Source organism: Anser anser (assembly GCF_964211835.1).
Source record: "Anser anser genome assembly, chromosome: 11".
Taxonomy (NCBI): Eukaryota; Metazoa; Chordata; class Aves; order Anseriformes; family Anatidae; genus Anser; species Anser anser.
The window spans coordinates 2,609,831-2,633,146 of NC_139732.1; the positions used below are offsets into that span (position 1 = coordinate 2,609,831).

Sequence of the window (23,316 nt, forward strand, 5' to 3'; positions counted from 1 at the left end):
GCTCAATTGTATTTTACATAACGGTGCTGTAGGGGCAAATGTTTCTGGATATTTAGTAACAACCTACCCAAAGTGTAAGAGGGGCTTCTGTAATGCAATAAGCTATTTTTAGTAGGACAAACAGCAAAGATGTGTTAAATGTAACAGAATTAAGGGCCTATCAGGAATTCTGGAAGTGCTATCAGGAAGTGCTGTATGTTTTGATTCCCAGTCTAGAAAACAATTTTAATGGGGGGATCTTCCATTTGCTGGATCTGCGTGTCCCATATAGACTTCATCTATGATGGAACTATAACCTTTATGCAGTTTCTATGTGCTCGATGCACTTTGTGTAGAGAAATAGTTTGAATGCTTAATTGCTTGCTTCTAGTTCATGCCCTTCTATTTATCTCACACCACTGCCAGGAAAAATGTATCTAAACCTTTCATCTGTACCTGAACTGAGTTGTTGTGTTGGTGTATCCAATATCTCAGATATTAGCATTTTTTCATTAATATGTAGATATTAATTTACACTGGTGCTTATGATGCTCGAAACAGTAACATGCTTGAAACTTACGATGTGCTTTCTTACCACTGTCCTTATCCCGTCCTTCATGTTCTTTATATCCAATTCTTAAATTTTTATCGGACAGTTAAAAGAAGTAGTGTTCTGATCCATTCACAAAGCTCAAAACAGCTATGATTTTGCTAGCCTAACAATTTCTTTAGAAGCTTTTTCATAACCCGCATTTACTGCATGCCTGGACTGCCTAAGATGAGTTGCTGTATTAAAGCACATCTTGCTATAGTGACATCTTCTTTAGTGGCTTTAACTTTTTATTTCAGGATGGCCAACTTGAGTTACATCAAGAACTTCAGGCTTTGCAGTTCAGTGAAGGATGAATTGGGATACTGTCTAACCTCAATTGAGGCTGCAATAGAATATATACGACAAGGCAACCTCTCTGACAGATCAACAGTAAGCTACTCTTAAAAGTCTGTTAAATGTGATTTTGATAAACTTGTTGGACTGTAACACTGTAGGGGTAAATTGGTCAGAAGAAGCAAACAGCTAATATAAGCTCCTTTTTTTCCCTACTTTAAGGAATTGGTTAGGAGGCAACTGTACCTGAAGCAGAAGCTAAAATATTAGAATGGAGTCCTAGTGCTGTAGCAACACTTGTTTGCTGTACACTCCTAGAGGAAGTAGTTAAATGTTAAGTTTGCCTCTTCATATGATCAGAAAAAATGACAGATCTATTTTCAACAGCTGAATTTTCAATAAGCTTTTAATACCTCCTGTGGTTGTGAAAGCAATGCAGTATGTCAGAGTAGGCATAGCTCAAGCTTACACACACTTTTGTTAATTTTATAAAACCTGGCTAGCAGAATGGAGATTGCAGTGTAATGTAAAATCAGTAAATCTTCATAGTGTTTAAATACCGAGTGTTTGCAGTGTAGATGACTCTGCACCAAGTTGATAGTTTAATGGGAGTGCAGGACTATATGATATTAGGTGGTGCTTGAAGGTCAAGTTTGGCTCTTAGTGTTTCTAACCTAGCAGGGTTAGGAAGCTTGTGGATGTGTAAGTTATTTGCTGCTGTGCAGCTAGACCTTCTGTTAATCAGGTCAAATCCCTGCAGGCCAATCAAGGATGATACTGATGTGACTTTAGAAACTTTTGTAATCTTAAAACTTTTTAGCTTATTTATTAAAAGAATCCAGTCTTAACTATTCCTCATAAAAAAAAAAAATCTACTATTGCAAAACTAGATTTTTGTGATCTGATGTGGAAATCAAAAGGAGTGAACTCAGAATTGGAATGAATTCAATATGTCTCAGTCTGCCCAACTGTAAAGCAGGGGCTGGCACTGGCTCAGTGTGCAGTGCTTGGGATGGGACAACATGGGGCACAATCTTTAAAGAAAAAACACTTACCTGTCATTTTATTCATTTGCTGGTTTTGGTTTTGTTCTTTTCTGGGATCTTTCCATGAACTTGTCATGCATGAGTTTTTGTACACAAAAAAAAGCACTTTCATTTTGTGTGTAAAGAGACTGTGGTATTTCTTGTTTGTATTGTATCTAATTCTGTTTAAGAAAAAAAAATAAAAATGTTGGTTGAAAAGGAAAACAACCTGCCAGTCAACTTTGCTTCCTGCAGTCGCTTGGCTGTCATTAATAATCAACGTACAAATAGCAATGCTGATGGTCTGGATGGAGAACTGAAGCCAAAGTAGAACTGTCTTCCACAAAAATGTGAGCAAGTTGGAGAAAATAAACTACTTCCTGTGAAATGCCTGGTCCTATCCTTCCTTACATGGCTGAGGATAGCATTCTTTTACTGGGGTTGCCCTCTGACTATAGCTTCTTGATAAATGCTGCTGCCAGTAAAATGGACTTATTTCTCTGGGAGGTGTTTGTCTTGAAATATGAGAGATGAAATATCTCTGTGCAATTGACATAAGGGCAGTCTCATACTGCTTATATTAGTGTCTGCCTGCTCTTATGAACAATGCATATTAGTGCAATGTTTCCTTCCATATCTCAGCTGGAAGAGCTACAGGCTTGGAGTGCTAGTTTCCTGCTTTCTACTTTCAGTGAGTGTATAGGGAGCAAACAATGTGAAAGGCAGAGTAAAGGAGGGGAGTTCCCAGGTGTCAATGTGACTTGAAGATTAGATGGAAAAACAGCAGAACCCTGAAGAGAAGGAAATGAATGACCCTTTGCTCTCTAACACAGATGAAAATAAAAGAGCTGCACTACCCTTTTCCCTGGTGTAAATGGAAAAGGAGAAGAAGGTAGCAGGCAATGAGGAGACAAACTAGGTAGCAGGTAGCTCCTTGACAGAAAGTGAGGAAGGGGAGTGAGGAGGTGGGAGAACATGGCAGGAACTTCTGATGGAATTGCTGTCACTTCAGAGACTTATTAGTTGAGATACTTCGTACTTCCTTTATCCTATAGTAAAAGCTGCTTTGACCTTCAAGGGGCAGCAGTTGTCAGGTTGATGTCCCATGGCTTCTGTCTCCAGATTGTGCTCAAAGGGGTTGTGGGATCTGAGCAGGAACATTGCTGTGCCCTTGGCCTTCATTACAGCCCCTCATGTGGCTACATTTAATTTTATAGATGGCTTCAGATGGAGCTTCCGGCAGCTGATGAATGCTTTTTTTCCAGTCCCTAATGAAGCTAATTACAGAAGGAGAACTCTGCAGGGAACTAGTGTACCTTGTGGGATAATGGGCATATCACCTTCATGTCAGTAAGCACTTGGAAACCTGCCGAATTCCTTCACCCAAGATGATGTGAGTCTTGGAGAGACATTTTGGGTGGGGTTCAAGAGGAGGAGAGAAGTATGGAACTGATGGCACAAGAGAACTCCATATTATTTTCTGGTGCTTGTCAAATTTATTTAGTGGGATTCCAGTTAATGAGTATTGGATCCTTGTTAAATTTCTATGCACAGCTAGTATGTAGCAAGACCTAGCTCAGAAGGTTGAGGCAGGGAGCTGGTAAGAGCCATACACTAGAAAATCAGTAGTATTTAGACTTTTGCATAGAAAAAGCTGTAGGTGACCATGAAGTTGGAACTGAAGAAGTGCACGTAGGAGAGATCAGGAAAGGAAGACTAAGGAAGCTGAGGATAATAAAGTTTTTGGGATGAAGAGTGGGAGATCCTGGGAGATCCTTTTTGCAAGTCCTGAATTATCTATGGAAATCGTCTTGGATTAGGTCTATTTGTAGATATACCCTTATAGGTACATATCTTTTTTCTATGTATAGAAAATAGCGTTAGATAAAAAGCTCATTAATATTTGGTTGTATATCCAAATCCAGGGGATCAGATTTTAAATCTAGGTGATACAGATTTAAAATAAATCTGTCATACCAGAAAAAGTACCATTCTAAGCAAAACTTTATGTAACTCCTGGAGTTGAAGTAAAGCTGTTACAAGCAATTTTGTCTTTGAAGGCCTTATTTTGCTTGATATTTCGACCAATATCTAATTCTTCTGCCATTTCTTTTTTTCCCACTTTCTTACTATTTTTAAAACACAGGGTTTCACCTGAGATGGACTTTTTTCTGATTCATATAATAAAATAAAGGTCTTCTCTCTGTGTAAGGATTGCTGTCTTAAATTGCCCTTTGAATTTTCACACGCTGTGGAAGGGACAATATTAAAAGTACGCTAAGTTTTATTGGTTATTTGGATTCTGAGGGGGAAAAATGCAAAACATGGGAGCAGCTCATGAAGCTCTGATGAGAGTTTTCAGAAACTGACATCTGTAGTAAAGCTTTAACATTTTTTCTAGTTAATAAAAGTTTTTGATCTTTTGATCATTTATTCCTGATCACACTGAAGAATCTATGTAAGGAGATCGCCATTTACATGCCTTGTAATTCTGGAAAGACAACACGTAGATATCTTTTGCTGAAGTACTTAGGTTTGAAAAATCAGTGAAGATCATCACTTTCATGCATCTAAACACAAAACCAGTAAAAATAATTTCAGATCAGCCAACAGCTTATTCTTCATAATAAGGTGAAGTCTGTGCTAATGTTTTTTCACCCTTCAGTACAAGGAAAAAAGTGTTTCTTACCTTAGCATAAATAGCCCAATATAGCATGCCTACCCAAATAGTTTATGCTTTAAAAACTGTCAGTTCAATTATATTATAAGGGAGGGAGAGCTTATAAACATACAACCACATGGCTGTGTAGATGTGTTAGGAATGTACAAACTGACTTGACTAGTGAATTTACAAAGAGACCTTTATGAAAGAGATTTTAATGTTGTGATAGGGAACAGATCTATATTATTCTGATTGTAGCTGCTCAGTTTCTACTGTGATCTTGGATAATTTTCTATTATAAAATCTATATGTATATTTAAAGTACTTAAAGAGATTCTGTTTATAGACAATTTACCATAGACAACTTACCATGAAGTACAGATCTCAGCTATTATCTCTGTAGACCTCACAAACACATTTCTAACAATGTTATTGGCTCTAACAACGGAGGGCTTTTTGGACAGTTTTACAAGAGACATCTGTGCTGATTTTTGAAATTCCTTGATGAAATTTCTAGAAAATCCTAACTTAATTTTTGGTGTTCAAGTGACCTTGTTTAGTTGCAGTTCAGTAGTTTCTGAAAGTTCATGCTGACTTCCTACTCACGTTAAGAGCTAAGTCAGACATTATTTATATCTGGTATTTACTGTAGAAACCACAGCATAGATCTTAAACTGTCAAAGTTGATCTGATAATTGTGTGTTCATCTTAACTGCAGTGATCTTCAGTTTGGTGGATGCTGGGAGTCTTGCCATTTTTAGGGGTTTAGTTGATTGTGGTCAACCGCTGCCTGTGGTTGGCAATGAATGTCATTTCTTTGGTTATATTCGGATGATGACTACGTGTAAATGTTTTCATCTACTTTATGTGAAGAAAAGTGTTTTCTTTGGATTAAGGTTTTATTTCATGTGATGTTCAATGCTGCCATTTCAAAATATTACTTGAGAATTTTCTCCTGTTTTTGGAAGCGTATATATTCTTCTAAAGTATATCTTCAGATTTCTCAGAAAATAGGAGCTGCCATTGTGGGGGTTGAGCTACATGTCTGCTTAGATGAATCTGCTCTTTTCAAGAAACTGGTAGGAAACTCAATACAAGTGAGTCTGGTGCAGAGTAATACTTCACGTGGCGTAACCTTTTATTTTCCAGTACCCAGCAGAGAGTTCATGAGTGTCTTTGAGTTAGAGTTACAACTGGGTCATCCCGTTTAGTGGCCACCAGTAGGCGTGCCTTACGTGAATTTGTCAAATGGCTTTTTGACTCTATTTATATTTTTGACATTGGCAGCACCCATGTCAGTGAGTTCCACAGCAAGAGAACATTTTCTCCTCTCTTGCTTCTTTCTGCTCCCTTCCCAAACCTAATATGATGATTTTGTTGGGTGTCACAGTTTTTTGAGGAACAGTGAATAATCATTCTTTCTTTGTTTTCTTCAGACTTTCTGTGATTTTATAGACTACTGTTGCACAGTCAAATCTTTTCCAGAGTGAAGAATCCTTATTTGTGTTCATGAGAAAGCTTCTCTACAGGTCTTAAAAAAAGGCAACAGTTCTTGTTGCCCTTGTCTTTTCTAGTTGCCTAGTTAGCTCATGGAGAACTACAGTAAAGGAATATTCTAGTGAACATCCACTTATTTTTTCTTTGGACAGCAGTTGTGCAGTCCTTTAAGCCTTAGAAATAGAATCCTAAATGTGAAACTGACTAATAGTTAAAAAGTGGTTAATGGATGATGTATTTTTTTTTTTAACTAATAATGTTGTTAAGCTACTTCATTTTCACTTGTGAGTATATGGATAATCGATCTATATATTTTACCTTCAGGAATCTGACAGACTGTGTGACAAGCTGCTTTTAAGACAAAGGATGAACTTGTTGTCCCAGATGTCTGCTACTCCGATAGATTGCTTATTTAAGGTAAACAATGGTGGCATTATGTATGTACTATTTATTTCATGTTTGTATACCATCCTTTCTGATTTTCTGAAATCTAATGCAGTGTTAATTATGTTAGTACTACAAAATATATGTTAGTAGCTGTTAAAAGTGTATTTGTGTTTCTGTGCCAAAACATTACCAAGTTAAAACAGTTTTATGGATTTCAGTGCCTAAGAAATTTGGACTCAGATGAGGATGAAATGCTACTGCTGTTGGTGTTGATCAGCCCATTAAAGCACATATAGCTGCTTGTCTCTCACTACTTTCAGTGCTTAAAATTAAAGAGGTTGATAAAATAATTTAAATGCAGTCACCTGACAGCTACTTCATATTATGCGCTAATCTCATATTGTCATTCTAAAGGAATTTTGCCTATACAAGGAAATAAAGCAGAACTTCTAATAATGTGTGTTTGCAGCTTATGGCTAGAGACTTAGTAATTGTACAGAAATGTTTTTTGCACAGGGAGATCAATTTTGTGACTGAGTCTAAAGAGAATAATGGGAATTGTTTTAATTTTTTTTATAGAAAGCGTAGTAAGCCAAGAACATTCTTTTTAATACTGAATGCCTGTTAAGGGGTTTTGTGCTGTGACATTGTTAATTTCTGCTTTCTAATGCTTGAATACATGTCTTTAATAATCAGTTCCTTTGGTTTTGTGCTTTAGTAAATTACTTTTTTTTTCTGTTTTTTTTTTTTTTTTAAACGCTTTTTATATCGGTTCCTCATTCTCTCTCTTTCCTTGGCATTTTGTAGCATATTGCTTCAGGTAATCAGGAGGAAGTGGAGCGATTACTAAGTCAAGGTGACAGTGACAAAGACACCATACAAAAAATGTGTCATCCACTTTGTTACTGTGACAAATGCGAGAAGCTAGTTTCTGGGTAAGCACTTTTCATCTCTGCAAATACAGAAAAAGCTAGGTACAAGTCTTAATCTAAGATTTCCTTTAGAAATCATGCTGCTTTCAGTTTCAGAGGATGTTGGGAGCACTTCAGAATATAAGAGAGAGTATACATTCATATGGTTTGAAAAAGCAGAAGAAATATTGGGAGGGTACTGAATACCCTGGAACCAGGCAAATTTTGTGATGGAGGCTATATGTCTCTGGATGAGTGTAGTGCGGAATGTTTCTTCTCTTGAGCCTAAGTTACACATCATGGAGAAAAACACTCTCAACAACTATAAAGCTCTGTATAGAACAATTTGTCAGTGTGTAAAGATCTGTATAGAATAATTTATCTCTTCATCTCCTCATTCCCCTGCAGCATAGATAACTGAGCTGCTTTTAAATCGTTTTACAGGAAACTGAATGATCCTTCCATTATCACCCCATTTTCCCGAGATGACCGGGGATACACACCACTTCATATAGCTGCTATCTGTGGTGAGTATTGTTGTTTTCCTTCATTAATACCTTCTTCTCCTTATTATCTTTATCTTCATGTTAGCATCACTTCCAACATTGCATTATACAGTGAATTTTGCATTAACTTGTTTTCTGCATATTAGCTATGGGAACTGGTATCTTGGCCTACACTGAGGTAACTGAATTTTCTTTTAAGCTCAGTTTCGTAAGAGTAGATTATTGTTCATTTGCTGACTGTTTACTGTTGCCTTAGTGTTTACTACAGTAGTCCTTCAGTTGTGAAAAAAGTAAAAATGTGTCATCAGAAAACAGTCTCGTTTTTAAAGAACTGGCAGATTGAAAAATTAATAATTTCTTTGTACTGCAGCCGACTATGCATGGGAGATCTGTACTATCTCCTGACTTGTAATGTTCACCATGCTATGGATGTTATATTTATTAGAAGATACATTAACTTTCTTTTTGATTTTTTTTAACTACCTCCTTTCTTTTATTGTTATCGTGAATCCCAACATGAGAATGCTTTGTGTGACATGACTTTATTTCACATCCTTTTCTTACTCATAAGATACAAATGTCATTTGCTTTTAGCTGGAGATTCTTTTATAGAGCATTGACCTTGAGATCTGACTTTACTATGCAACAGGAAAAACAAATACCAAGGAAGTAGGAAGCAAATATATAGTATGTAGAAACATAGTATGCAAAATGCAGGATATTATGTTTGAGTATGAAAAATAGCAATATTCTTTTGCAAAGTTTACTTTTCTCTTTTAATGACTGTATGTTTTTCAAGGGCAAACATCATTAGTGGATTTACTAGTCGCAAAAGGAGCCATTGTCAATGCTACAGATTACCATGGTTCAACTCCGCTTCACCTTGCCTGTCAGAAGGGATATCAAAATGTTACAGTAAGTACTAAAAGGCTTAGTTAGAAATAAAATCAAATACTTAACCTAAATAATAAATGTATGACTCTTACTAAGCTGTTCTACTGTTACTGTCGTTTAGGCCTTCTGAGGTTTTACTTAGATTTGTATGTGTTGTCAGAATTGAGAATCTCAGCGTCTGTATTTGCATATTTTATTTTTTCCTATATTAGAAGGTTTTCTGCCACTTATAATAACCAAGTAATTGGCAGGTATGTATGCCTGATAATTCATCTGTTTTATTAATACAAACCTCTGGTACATAGTACAAATGGAGAGCCTGTTAACTTTCTGCTCTTGATTAAGGCAAAAGAGCCACTGCAGTCGTTGTGATTAATTAAACGACTTCAAATTCTTTTTAGGATAGACTGTGTATGTTAATTATTGTGTACTTGAACATTGTATATCTAAGATCCTTGAATTACTATTGCTTAAATTAATTTATCTTCACTTCTGTAGGCTCTTAATATATAGGGTAAATTAGCATGTAGCATATATGTTGCAGTGTTCGCTGCAGTAGGTGATTCATTTTTTCAATGACAACTCTGAATATGTAAGCAGCAGCTTTTATTTGGTTCTCAGGGTGGGGCAAAAACAGTGCAGTAATGCCAAGAGGGACTGTATTACTATTTGAAGCAGGAGAGACCTAGACAGTTTTTCATGAAGTGCTTCATCATGCTAGAAACCTAAAGGAATATACAGAGTAGCAATTGTTTGTCCATTAATTTTTTAGTTACTTAAATGTCTATTTTTCATTTTTCTCCTAAGCTTCTCTTATTGCATTACAAGGCAAGTACTGACGTTCAAGACAATAATGGAAATACTCCGCTTCATTTAGCCTGCACTTATGGTCATGAGGATGTAAGTAATTGTTTTGTGACAAACTAAATGGACATCCTAATGGAATGGAATTAAACTGTGATGCCAGTTTGCACTAAACTTGCATGTTTGAAAAAGTAAATGAAAGAAATTCGGAGGGTAGCTATTTAATGCTGTAAATTAGGACTTTATTCAGTAGTTCATAGCAATTTTTATTACGCATTCACATTAAAGATAGTATTATTGTGCAAATTTAGTTATTTGATTTTAACTTTTTCGTTAATGGCACTGAACCATAAAAGCTTGCCTTTTAGGCAAAGGATTATATGAGTAGCTGTGAAAACAACCTGTTTAGGATTGCCCATGTTACATGAATTGAGGGATGGTACTATATTTTATTGATGGCTTTCCTTTTTTTTCCAGTGTGTCAAAGCTTTAGTCTACTATGATGTTCGTTCCTGTAGATTAGATACTGGCAATGAAAAGGGAGATACTCCTCTCCATATAGCTGCTCGTTGGGGTTATCAAGGGATCATAGAAGTGCTTTTGCAAAATGGGGCAAATCCAGATATTCAAAACCGGATGAAAGAGACGTCCCTACAGTGTGCATTAAATTCCAAGGTACTCCTGTTTATCTTCCAGCTTGAGTTCTTTCTGATGCAATTCCACAGGCATGTAGATGCTTACCTGTTAACAGGTTTTTGTGGTCTAGTATGAATAAAGTAGAAATGTATGCTTGCCTTTGAGGAAGAAGGGTCATATTTTAAATCTAATAGCATGAATGCAGTCTCTCTATAGTACAGACCATAAAATTGTAAACTGGTACTTTCAATTTGCTCGGTGATAATCTGTTACTAGTATTAGGTTGTCAGCTAATTTGTGTTTCCATCAGTGGAGTTACATTGGTTTTCTTTATTAATATTTTTATGCAGATTTTGTCACTGATGGAATTAAACTATCTTACGTTTGAAAGGGGACAGAGTGCTTCTGAGGTAACAACCAGTACAAGTTGCTAAACTTGTTTGTGTTTAACATGCTTAATCTGATAATGTAAGTTTCTCTGTTTGCTTTTTTGCCAACTTGAAGTCACCACTTAGGTCTCCTCAGCACTCTGTGGAAACTTTCAGCAGAGGATCATCTGTCTCAAGCTTGTCATCAGCATCAATTGATACAAGACAAGAAGAAATAAAAAACAGTTATAAAGAGGTAAGACTGAGGTATAAGCAAAGTGAAGGAAGCTGGGAGAGTGATACTTTGCAACTCTGTTTTAAACTGGTTCTTCAGAAAGTAGCCTTTTCTTAGGCTTGGAAAATGAGAAGCTGCTGTCCTAAGGTGCTTCTCACCTTAGTATCTCAACACTTATTTTTCTATCTTATCAACTGCTCTGCTGTATATTTCTGGGGAAAAATTGAAAGCTCGTTTGGAGTAGTTGTTCAAATTTACCACAGTTAATGACATAATTTGAGATTTTGTTGAGTTTTAAAATAATTATAACGGCAGTCAGTAGTCCCAAGGACCTTGCTGTCTTGACCAAGAATTAAATGCTATTGTTAGGTTACAGAATCTCTCAGAGAAAACAAACTAATACAAGCATACTGGCAAGCAATGTATCAAACTGGAATGTTAGGACAAGTTTTTAAAATAGGCATAGGATATCAATTTTGTGAAGTGTGAAGAAGTACAGACTGTCTACTGAATATATTTCATATGTTTTTACTGGTTTTGCTTTGTTTGTACCAACCAAGATTTCTTCTCTGAGTTTTCTGTCTTGGCTTTTTCTTGTGTGGGATCTCAAATCCATACTTTCCATTTATGTCTTCCCAAGATTGTCATATCATCACTCCTGATATTTTTCTGTTTATTTTTTCTTGATCTTCCTGGTCCATTTTTTTCCAAAATGACCTTCTCAGTATTTTTGTTTCTTTCCATATAATTTCTTTATTGAAATTCTTCCTTCTGTTGAAATGTTTTTTTCTTTTCAAAAGTTCCTGTTTTCTAAAAATCTTCAAGAAACTCAAAGATGTAAAGTTTGATTGGACAATATTAATTCATGCTTCAGTGTCATTTACTCTGAGAGCCTTAATGTAGGAGTGTACCTCCCTGTTTGTGCAGAGTCAAGCTCTGTAAATAAGGTCTAATATACACTTACTAGGTCGAGGATTTGCTTTTCCTTGAGGGAACAAACTTATCACTCCTGAGAGCTAAGACTGTAGTTTAAGCCAGGGAAAAAGATTACAAGCAGTTTACACCTTATATTCTTGAGGTTAATGACCTCCTCCTGTAATCCAGCTTTAGGTCATTTCTGTTTGCCAAGTTTCACATGGGCTCACTGCTGTTACTCTTACTAAGCAAAGAGACACCAACCTAATCCTGAGAGATCTCCATAAAGGGAATGCCACTGGAAGTATAGGAAATTGGTAAGGTTGGTTTTCCAGATTTCAAGGCTTAGATAATGAATTAAAGGAATGCAGTGAAATCTTTATTAATCAATACTGCGCATGAATTAAACTCTTTGCTTCAATGAGTCAGTCATGGCATACGTCTTGTCTTGTATGTGGCTTGTTTACAACAGAGAGTAAAAGAACTAAGCATGTAAATTTGGAACTTCCTCTTGTCGGAACTAGTAATTCTCAGCATAAATTCTGTTCAGCAACAGGAAAACTGAGTATGCAAGTGAATTACAGTAGATATCATCACCTGGCTTTCTGTTTAATCTATTTTTATATTTAAAGGAGAGTTCTATTCTTCCACAGGAGGGAGAAAGCAAGCTGGAAAGATGGAGAAATGCAAGTAGCAGACATTTTACCCAAAGTACTCATAATAAATCATCTATAAGCTGCATAACAGATGTTGTACGTTTCTCCACTGCTAGGGCCTGAGATAGTTTTTAGAACAAGGAAGTTGTTATTTCTGGAAATAAATTAGGGGAACTTGTGGGTCTTAGGCATCTTCTGTGTGATAACACTGACCCCTGAAAATTGTGAAAAACTTTACATTCTCTGGTGACATTATTCTATATGATTAGGGAGCCGTGTCAAGGGAAATCTGTGGGAAGTACAGATCTCTGTAGTACATATTGTCCGTTTTAGGTGTACATGTGCAGAGGCTGGGATACAGCTTAACTACTTTCAGATGCCTGACAGACAGTCGTTTAGTCACCTATTTTCCTCCTTAATCGGTAGAGAGAAATTAGTACCTCCAGAGAGCAATTCATCTCAGACACCTTAGATGTTTGTTTGAGCTGAGTTGGACTCAGGTGTTGTTTGTGACTGCCTTCTATTTTGTTGTTACCAGAGAGGCAGTTTAGATGACTGGCTCAGATTTAGATCCTCTGAGATCCCCTTTCTACTCTGCATGGTTGCAGAAAGATTCTTAAGTTTCCTTAAAAGTCACTTTCTGTTCTTGCAGAGTTGGCTGCTCTGCATCTGTTAGCTATGTCTGGGCCTACCTAACCATTCTGTTTATCCAAATGTAACATTATTAAATATATTTAATATCGTTGGTATTTGTAACCTGACATTAAAGCAATAAATGACATAATTCTTTACAGAAATGCTGTAGAAAGAAGCTGATAGTTTCTACACAAAATGTAGAGTTTATCATAAATAATTTGTCCATTCGTGCCTTTCAAAAAGTTAAAAACAGTATTTTTTTTGCTATCAGCTGTCTGATAAATATTTCTGATTCACAGAATATGCTAGAGTTATAATGAGAATAACAACTAGTTTGTACTAAAGTGGACTACGTTCAACTTAGTTAAAAATAAGCAATTCCCTTCCTCCCCACCCTTCCAGGAAAGTGAAGACTACTTGAAGTGCTGTAATGGTGAAACACAAGCTCAATGTTACTGATGTACAAGTTGCAATTAGTAACATAAGTAGAGCTATGAACTCTCAAGGTGTGTCCATTTATTTCTATTCTATGAATAATAATGCCTCCTCTGAGTGATACTGTCACATGTGCTGTCTAAAAGGACTGCTCCAAGAATAGTAGCATGCTTTCTGGAACAGTGGGAGGTAAAAATATTTTATTGCTCTCAATTATATCTTTCTGTACAGTATACAGAACACTTGATACAAGCATGTTGAGATGCAGCTGTAATGAACAAAGTAGTCATTTCCAGAGAAAGACAGAAGTGTGACTAGCTCCATGACATCTTCAGCTTGCATGGTGTTTCTTAATATTGAAACAACTTTGCTCACACAGCAGCATCTTTGGTGATAATGGCACAGTACTAGAATAATTTGCTATAATGATGAATCAGTCTTTCCCAAAGCTTATTGAATGATTCTTCAACAATCTGCAGATGCCAAACAAGTTGCCTAGTGATAATGTTAATGGAGTCTCCATGACCTTTCACTGGCAACTGTGCCATTCGTATCAGATCAGATCCCAACTCTTTAATGTGAAGGTAGAGGATCGGAGAGGTGCGGAGACAAGTACATCTCATTCTCCTGCTTTCATGAGCAATAGGGAGGGATCAATGGAGTGGCATCAGTGCACTGCAGAGCAATTACCATCTCTTTTGCAGGGATGCACCACCTTGTTCCCTCTGCCCACTTGCCCCTTTCTTCCATGCAGAACTCTAAGCAGAAGAATACCTACACAAAGCAGGTGTGCTCAGACGTTAGCTGGCCTGAATGTTTTTATTCAATTGGACTTGTTGCTCCCCTGGGAAAACTGTCTTGAGTTGAAGAGGTTTGGCTTTTGCTGGTGCTAACCTAGCATACCCTTTGATATTTAAATATCAAACATTTTAAGTAAGAAAACAAATGTATTCCTTACAATCAAGCTACGTTTATAAATGCTTGTTTTTAATATAGGAATAAACCAATAATCTGCAGATGTGAAGTGGGCAATTGGAAAGCATCTTATCGATCATAAACTGTTCTTTGTTGTCTAGTAAAATAAAACAACTTGCCATCCTTCGTGCTTTTGGTAGCATATAGTAGCTCAGCAAGAGCCAAGTCAGTAGTAGTGTTCATCAGCATAGGAGTTTGTCCTGAGTAGATTTTTTTATAGTGTTAGGTTCACAACAGAAATGTATGGTCGGTTCCTGCTGAAGCAGAATAATAATGTGTATTAGCTTACATGTCTTTTGTTTAGGTAAATGCTGTTTAACTGAGCAAGTCAGAGATCATCAAATGGCTGCATATTCACAGCTTTTGTATTTCATAAAGGAAGAAGTTTTTTTTTCTTTAAAATTTTATTAACAAATATGAAATGGGCCAGCACTAATCCTACTACGTGAGCTTAGAGGGTTAATAAAGGACACAGGATTTTCCATGTACAGCTTAATATTAACAAAGCAAATAAATTGTTTTCTTCATACATAGGTGGAAAAACTCCTCAGAGCAGTTGCTGATGGAGATCTGGAAATGGTGAGTCTTAGAATGGCTGTTGAATATTCACATTTAAGTCATTCAAATTGAGGAAGCTATTTGTAAATAATACTAAATGAAGAATGCTTTGCTAAGTATCTTCCTTCACAAACAGTCATGTAGAGCTCATTTTCTACCAAGAATTTTCACTCCATATCCCCAAGTCATTTTAACTACAGTACTTTCCATATTACTCAAGTTCATGTAAAACTGTTCATTGTAATGAGGACTGTCCAACTGGATGGCATGTTTACGGCTTGCATATCTATTAAAAAAAGGGTTATTTAAAAATTATCTTCTTCTGATGGCTGAGGTCTGTCTCCATAGGAACAGAAGCATCAGAAGGGTCTTTAGCGCTGTTGTAGATTTCCACTGTGACAGCCAGTTGAGCTTTACAAAGAGGAGGCATTAAAAAAAGTGCTATGCAACTGGAAGATTAATAAAATAAAATAAAAAAATATGCTGTGATTGTTCAGGAAGCCAAAGAAAATAACCTGTGTCATCATCATAGCACCTGCAAACTTCAAAAGCACTTATACTTTAGATTGGAGATAATGTTGTTAATCTTAATTAGCTGACCTAATGACAAACAATTCTGCATTTTGAATATAAAATTTAGCTTGCTTTGATAAATTTTCTGTGTCTTTAGTGGGGAAAAAAGTATATGAGGACAGCATGGAGGGAGGATCTACCTAGAATATGTTAAGCTTTATTCTCAAAATGTGTTTCAGAGTTCTGTAGCAGTTTTTGGGGGGGAGGTTCTCAAGCTATACATTTTATATGTTTAGTGGCTGCTGAATTGGTAGATGATTATAGATCCATTGTGGGTGGAGATTGTTAAGAATTGCCTTAGCCCATTGTATGTTGCTTGTAAGAAAGCTTTATATGACCCTAAAAGTTAGTATTGTGTAGTAGTAGTCAATACTGCTTAACATCAATTTTTGGTCTTTCATTCATAATGATTGGATTTGGTGGTCAGCAGTACACTGTGGCAAAAAAAAAAAAAAAAAAAAGAAAAAGAAAAGTCTTCTCTATAAAAGAACTCCTGTGGAACAGCTAAAAGTCTGGCACATGGTACAATTTAGCTCTGCTATATATTCTAGAAAGTGTGTTATTCTGAAATGTAAAGGAGATGTTAGATGATAAAGTTAACTGGCAAAACGAGATTATGAATGATTTCCTGAGATACTTCAGTGTATGTACGTTCAATGTTTTTACCACAAATGAAAAAAAAAAAGGCTATTTCACTGTTATCATAGAGATAATGCATGGGATTAGCATGTTCAGATTTTTGGTGAGACTCCGGTATCAGAATATTGAGAGATGTGCATTTGGATAATGAGAGTACCAGTACTGAGTTGTGACAGGAGGGGAAAGTGGCTGTTGAAGAGTCTTGCCTCACTGAGCGTAGTACAAACCCAGAATGATACACTAGATTGGTGTCGGGCGTAACATGGTCAGATGGTGCAATAATGGAGTCTTAATACAGTCACTACTAATTCTGAGATGTCTTTAGTTTACAGTGGATTAATGAATTTCAGTGTAAAAATGTATTTCCTTTTTTTTTTTTTTGTTGTTGCATAGAATTTAAGGTCAGAATGAAATGCAGTAAGCATCGCTGCTGGAAGATAGCATAGGAATGCTCTGAATCCTAAAACTAGCTTCACTGAAGGGCCTCTCTCTTAAAAAGGAGGCAATATACATTGAAGAAGAAGTAAAACTGTCAAGCTCCTGCGAAGTTACAGGCCTAAGAAAAGTCAGTCCCCTTGCAAAGTTTGGATATTCAGTAAATATCATTATCCTTGTCACTTCTCATGTTTGTTAAAGCAAAAGATGAAACAAAATTCATGTTGATGTGAGCTGACACAAATCTTGGTCTAATCGTCATCTCAGCTGAAAGGATTTGGAGGGTTTGAGCAGAGGTGAACACTGAAGTCTTGATTAGGCAGCAGGAAGTCATTTATAATTTACTTCACTGCTATACTTGGTGAACTTTCTAGCTGCTTTGTCAACAATAACATTTGATTTTTTAAATTTGTCCTTGGGGAGATGATGCCAGGAAATAGATATATAGTCTTCCTGAGTTATTCACAAGTACATGGTTGTAAATCTTGCTTGTGTAAGATGCTGATATGCAGATTTATCAGGCTGTGGAACCTTTGGGCTCTATAAAGAAAGACTTGCTTTTTATACCAGGTACGTTATCTATTGGAATGGATGGAGGAAGACTTGGAAGATGAAGATGACACAGTCGGTACATCAAAACCAGAATTCTGCCATCCATTGTGCCAGTGCTCAAAATGTGGGCCAGCACAAAAGGTTGGAATATTCATTCTATAAAAAGAATAATTTGTGTTCATATAATTTAACTTCTAGCTCTAGAGAAACAGCATTCATATTACCCATTATCTCTGTCCAAAAAGTAATAAAATATGTACAGACCAAAGCAGAGTTCACCTGATGATATTAAATTTTCTCTTTTTAACTAAACTGTGGAAAAGTTTGGGCACAGGATTAAGTGTTCAAAGGCTTGCTTGATAATCTAATGGAGTGAAAAAACTTCGCAGTTTGCTTTTAGAATACGTGGACTCCTGCCATTAAGGTTTGAGCACCTTTGAATAAATGGGAACTATACTTTCCTGAGCCTCAGTTTCTTCTGGTCCTCTTATAGTTTATGTTGCTAACTGTCGGAGTATCTACTTATCTGTTAGTAATCAGTTTAGCAAGGAATATTTACTAATCCTATAATCGATGTAACATTGATAAAACCTTGTTTTAATTGCACGATCTTTCATACAAGATGTATCCAAAAATTCTTCAGAGATTAAATAAAATTGCAAAGAGTTCCTTTTCTTTATTTATCGTGGAGTGTAGAGGAAAAACAGGTTTTAAAATACACATTTTAAAAATAAGGAATGATTCAAGCTTCTTGGAAGTAACCAGTTACTTGCCCTTCAGTCAGGAAGAATTGCTATCTTTTAAGGTGTACATAACTGGCTAAGTCATTGCAAAATAAACTGAAGTATAAATTTTCAGGAAAAAAAAAAGGATTAAGTTTTTCTAAATTCCTCACTGCTACCTTACATTTAATTTGTGCAGGGTAAGAGGATGCTAGTTGTCCTTAAATGCTTCACATGCCCACAGTAGTTTATTCTCTGACAGCCTGTGTCCTTGCACTTCTGAGTACAGAGGTCAGGTGATAAAGATGCCTGATCCTGAGACTGAAGTTTTACTGGTATCAGGGGAAGGAATAGCACTTGCAGTGGAATTTACTTGCCTACTGAATGAAAAGCAGAAGGAACTTATTAACTGATCTGGTTAGGCACACATTTGAAAAGAATGCTGAGGACAGGCAGAATGAAGGATTATCTAGTACTGTGAACATTAGGCACCCACACAGTTTTTGAGAGCAGTTGAAAATAGATTTTCTGTACTGTGTAAGCTGTGTTCCAGGTAGTTTTCTCATCTTTACTCCCCAGGGGTGTCTGTGCTCTGGGCCAATGTTACTTCCATATGACTAAAATTGATTTTATTTTCAGTTTTTGTCTGTATTACCTAGAACTTCATGTAGCAGTCAAGTAGGTGCATAGTGTCTTTCTGCAAGAGCATGAGGGTCTGTTTATGAAACATAACTCATAATATTAACACCAACTCTCCATATGTAACAGCATCCTAACAGCTATAGTTTTACATTAAAAAAATAAATGTGCATTTTACTTCCATCTCAACCTGCACAGCTTTAGCCCCTTTTTAATAACATAAATACTTTGACTGGAATTTCTATATAAGTATTATTATATAAGTAACATATTATTTTAATATAAAATTTTATATTTTTTATTTATTTATTTTATTTATATTATTATTTATTATTTATTATTATTTTTATTTATTTATAAATTTTATTTATTTTTATTTATTTATTTTATTTATTTTTATAAATATTTATATTTATAATATATTATAACATATTATATATTATTATAAGTATTATTATATAAGTAACATGATTAATTATATAGTTTTGTTGTATATTTTCCTCAACAGAAATTTGCAAGGATCCGTAGTAAAGGACTTGGTGTAAATGTTTCAAACCAAGATGGTTTTACACCACTGCATATGGCTGCACTGCATGGACACTCTGAACTTGTCGCTCTCTTGTTGAAACATGGAGCCAGTGTCAGTGCCAAGAATGCTAAACATGCAGTTCCTCTTCACTTAGCCTGCCAGAAGGGTCACTTCCAGGTAATTGAGCCTCTTCTTTAAATAAAAGCTATTTAACATTTAACCACCAGCAAAAAGCTGTTTTGTTAAATTAGGAACAAGACTAACCCAGTACCAGTTAAAATTCATTCAATGTTTGCTTTTTCGTTTTCATTTCTAAAATCTTCTGTCAGGCTCTTTCCAATGAAGCAGTTTCAGTAGGCAACCATTTTATCTTAATGGTATAAAATACCATTTTGCTGCCAATAATGGTACCATCTTAAATCAAACATTTAAACATACATTGTGCAGCTGAATCTTTCTGTATGTTTTCTTTTTCCCTTCCTTTCTTCTTCCTGTTCAAGGAGGATATGTATGCATCTGTTGATGCTATAGACTTAGAAATTTCAGTTTGCCACGCTGTTAAATATTTACTATATTTTCAATAAGGTAACTCGTTTAGTAGATTATGGGACAAGTGAGCTCTTAGGGTAGCTGATAACCTCATCCCTAACTTGAGGTCAGGGAGGCAATAGCAATGAAGGAGAAGCATGAGCTATTGAGAGCAGGATATTAGTACAGGAAAGGAAGTACATGAGATAGGAAGAATACCAACCAGGAAAAAGCAGGTGCAGATAGGAGACTGGAAGTAGGAAAATGCACAAAACGTGGCTTAAGAGTAAGGAGCTGAGAAATGCAAGGAGTAAAAATAGTGAGAATCGTGAAGCTCATGGGGAGACAAAACACTACAGAAGCAAGAAGGAAACAAGAATACAACACAAACTTGTAGGTTAATGAATATTAATTTATTTTTTGTTGTTGTATTTTTTATTTTCTAGCCTTTCTTCAACTTGCCTTTTTTTTTTTTTAAGTATGAGCTAAAATGTGAAAACTGGTATGATAGTAATAGATGCTTATGTTTACCCTCTGTTTGGCAAAGGTGAGATTTTTCTCCAATCTTTTTTTTTTCCATCTCTTTTTTCATTCTAAGTTAAAAAATAACTATATATATTTAAAGACAAGTGGGAGGGACTTTCACTGCATGATCGTGGTTAGATCTTAAATTAAAAAGTTGTTACTTCTTCCAACAGGTGGTAAAGTGTCTGATGGATTACAATGCTAAACAAAATAAAAAGGATATATATGGAAATACTCCTTTAATTTATGCATGCTTGAATGGTCAGTACGAGACTACTGCCTTGTTGTTACAGGTAAGATCACTGAAAACAATGTTCAAAATAGTATTTTTGTATGTGATATCTGTGCTTATGTAGTACTCGGGATTAGTATATTTTTAAGCATTTCTCCATCAAAACTACTCAGAAAAAAATGGAGAGTATTTGTTCTTGTCACTTCCATCAACCCCCTCCATTCATAGCTTTTGATTAGATGAATATTACTTTGCTATTGTACAGCTAACTGCTTTTATGGAACTTCTCTGTGGCAGATGGCAGGTTTTCTTGCTTAGGACTATATTGCATAGGGTTTTTTGCATTGTGTGATTTTTTTTTGATCTCTTTTAAACTTGGAATATATAGTAGATACATGCAAAAAATGAAATGAGCTTATCCATGAAATTGTGGCTGTGAGAGAGAAGGAAATAATATGACCAGGTGGCTTATTGTTCAGCTGGTGATTGCTAGCATATGCTTTCTGTTTTTGCATACAGCCACAAGGCTGCTGTTGTATTGTTCTCATTGATGCATGGAAACTGAAAGGGGAGAGAAACAGAATAATAATATGCTATCTCCATTTTATGCTGCTCTTTCTTTATAACTTCTATTTTATTTTGCTGTCCAGCATGGAGTTTCTGTTAACCTTTCTAATGCCAAAGGAAATACAGCACTGCACGAGGCAGTTATAGCCAAGAACGAAGCCCTGGTAGACTTGCTGCTTCAGAATGGTGCCATGACGCACATAAGGAATGAAAGGAACTGTACCCCTGCAGACTGTGCTGAGCCGGTGAGTACAGAAAGTTTGTTTCCAAGGTTTGATTTTCTTCAGGTTCCATAGGCATAATATAAGAAAGAAAACAAATATAACTGTTTGTCACAACATTTTCAGCCCATCATTAGCCAAGACTTCTGTATTTAACAGTTGTATGACATAAAGACTAAGATGTCTGTTTGTTGCCCTATGTACAATATACTTGTTGTGTTTCTAAAATAAATTATCCTAGACAAGAAAGATGAGTGTAGAAAGAGTGAAAGCACATATGTGTATGAAAATGACATTAAAATCCATGCCAGCAGTGGCAAAGTGAGCAGAAGAGATGCGTGGGCTATAGGAAAATGAACACCTTGTTCTCATCAGTAACATTGCCAGCAATCTTCTTGTTCTACCTACTGTGTTTCTTCCTTTGTGCTTTTTGATACCTTTTATCTGACCATCAACAACTCTGATGTTGAAAAAAAAAAAAGACGTTCTGCAATACTAGATTATACAGCGTTATTTCACTCTTTAAATGACTTGATGCATGATCCCTATCTTTATACATTAAGTAGCTTCTGAGGTGTAGCATAATGGCTGCAGAATTCTGTATTGCATCAATTTCAGTATGTGTATTATAATTTAATCATAAATATCTTAGTTGTAAATAGTGTAATTTAAAATAGTAATCCAGGACTACAAAAGCATTCCGGCACAGCGCAGCTTAGAGAACACTGGTTTTGTCCCTAGTCAGACTGATACAATTTAAAGTTCGTATTTATAAAGAGGTACTTTTGTGTTTGTTAAATTCATTTTGGCAGTTAACATGCTCTGCATAGACTAGAATCCTAAATTGTACTTTTTATTCCTTTTTTTTTTTTTAATACTGGTGAAAAATTTCAAATTAAGAATTCAAATATCATTAAGTTGCTGGAAACAGCACCAAGCTATGTACCTACATCAGCAGAGAGAGAAAAGGAATATGAGCAGAATGCTACTATCAAGATAAGAAAAAAAGGTACATGTCCAATTTCCACTGGTATGAATAGCAAGATTTAGGAATTCATATGTGGCAATATGATTTACATACCATTAACGAAAACAAACTATTTTTCATATTTATTACTGGAACACCTAAAATACTATAACTAAACTCAGCAGACTTGCTTCCACAAACTCAATTTTCACTTGTTTGGTGCATGGTGGGTGGAATTTTACATACAAAAGCATTTAACCATGTAATTCTTGTCCATTTCAGTGCAAAGTAAAACAGATTAGATCACCTGGAGTTACCATTTCTATTGCGCTAAAACAGATTAGGGAGTGATACTTCAATTTGTTACTGTCTCTCAGGTTATGGGACAGAAATTAAGAGCTACAAAGCTTTCTAGGCCAACAAGCAAGATTTGCAAAAGAAGGTATTTCTATAAATGGCAGCATATATAGTGCAGTCTAAGCAAATATGTTGAGACACACGGTACTAGTTTGACAGCACAGCTGAGCTGATGCAATGGCTCACTTAGAAGAGAAATGGTGTTACTCCTGGTCCATCATCACCTCTTCCCTCCCTCCCTCAGCTTCTGGTTCTCTTTATTCACTGCTTCCTTACGCTGCCTCAGAAGTTTCTCAGAGGATTTCCCAGCTGATATAATTCACTAACGTGGGGCAAGAGATGTAACAACTTTTGAGCTGAGCTGGATAACTCAGCATAGCAAAGGGTCTGCTGCCACCACAACTGTGGAAAGAAGGGAATGAGGCTGTGTGACCAGGAAGTAGGGAAAATAAGGAGAAGTAGTGCTCATTTCAGCATCCACAAGTTTTAGTTAGACTTTTCATAATAACTGTTGTCTGCTTCCTGAGGAAAGAATGTAAATATTTTGTTAAAATTTATCACTGTATGCTGATGCCAAAGACTGAAACAGTCCTTTCAGATAGTATGGGAATAGCTTTAAAAAGACCAGTAGAAAGCATGACTAAGTAATATTGATGAAGAGGTGGAGTAGCACGTGTGTGTTAGTTACTTCAGGTTTGTAAAAATTGGAATTAAGATTCTTGAAAGTCCAGAATTATATAGGGTCTTCAGAAGCTTGGCCAGTCATGATAATCTGATCAAGAATGCTTTGTCCCAGAACATAAAATACTTTGAAGTTTCCAAAGAGAAATGGTGACTGATTCAAGTTACTACTATTATAGTTTTA

The 23,316-nt window shown here is 35.9% G+C and overlaps 1 protein-coding gene across 5 annotated transcripts in view; it reads left to right on the plus strand.

The window, feature by feature from the left end:
• ANKRD27 (ankyrin repeat domain 27) overlaps positions 1 to 23,316 on the plus strand; it is a gene marked incomplete at its 5' end in the record, with an annotated part of 55,268 nt that overhangs the window by 27,790 nt on the left and 4,162 nt on the right. For 4 of the 5 annotated variants that reach the window (XM_083795001.1, XM_083795002.1, XM_083795000.1 and 1 more), the window contains 15 exons: positions 829 to 961; positions 6,374 to 6,466; positions 7,244 to 7,371; positions 7,792 to 7,874; positions 8,653 to 8,768; positions 9,555 to 9,647; positions 10,029 to 10,226; positions 10,538 to 10,597; positions 10,692 to 10,811; positions 14,942 to 14,986; positions 17,183 to 17,305; positions 19,034 to 19,231; positions 20,281 to 20,400; positions 20,990 to 21,151; positions 22,028 to 22,136. In XM_083795001.1, coding sequence (XP_083651127.1) covers positions 829 to 961; positions 6,374 to 6,466; positions 7,244 to 7,371; positions 7,792 to 7,874; positions 8,653 to 8,768; positions 9,555 to 9,647; positions 10,029 to 10,226; positions 10,538 to 10,597; positions 10,692 to 10,811; positions 14,942 to 14,986; positions 17,183 to 17,305; positions 19,034 to 19,231; positions 20,281 to 20,400; positions 20,990 to 21,151; positions 22,028 to 22,136 — 1,781 coding nt within the window. The remainder of the gene's footprint in view (positions 1 to 828; positions 962 to 6,373; positions 6,467 to 7,243; positions 7,372 to 7,791; positions 7,875 to 8,652; positions 8,769 to 9,554; positions 9,648 to 10,028; positions 10,227 to 10,537; positions 10,598 to 10,691; positions 10,812 to 14,941; positions 14,987 to 17,182; positions 17,306 to 19,033; positions 19,232 to 20,280; positions 20,401 to 20,989; positions 21,152 to 22,027; positions 22,137 to 23,316) is intronic. The other variant, XR_014571277.1, reaches the window with a different exon arrangement.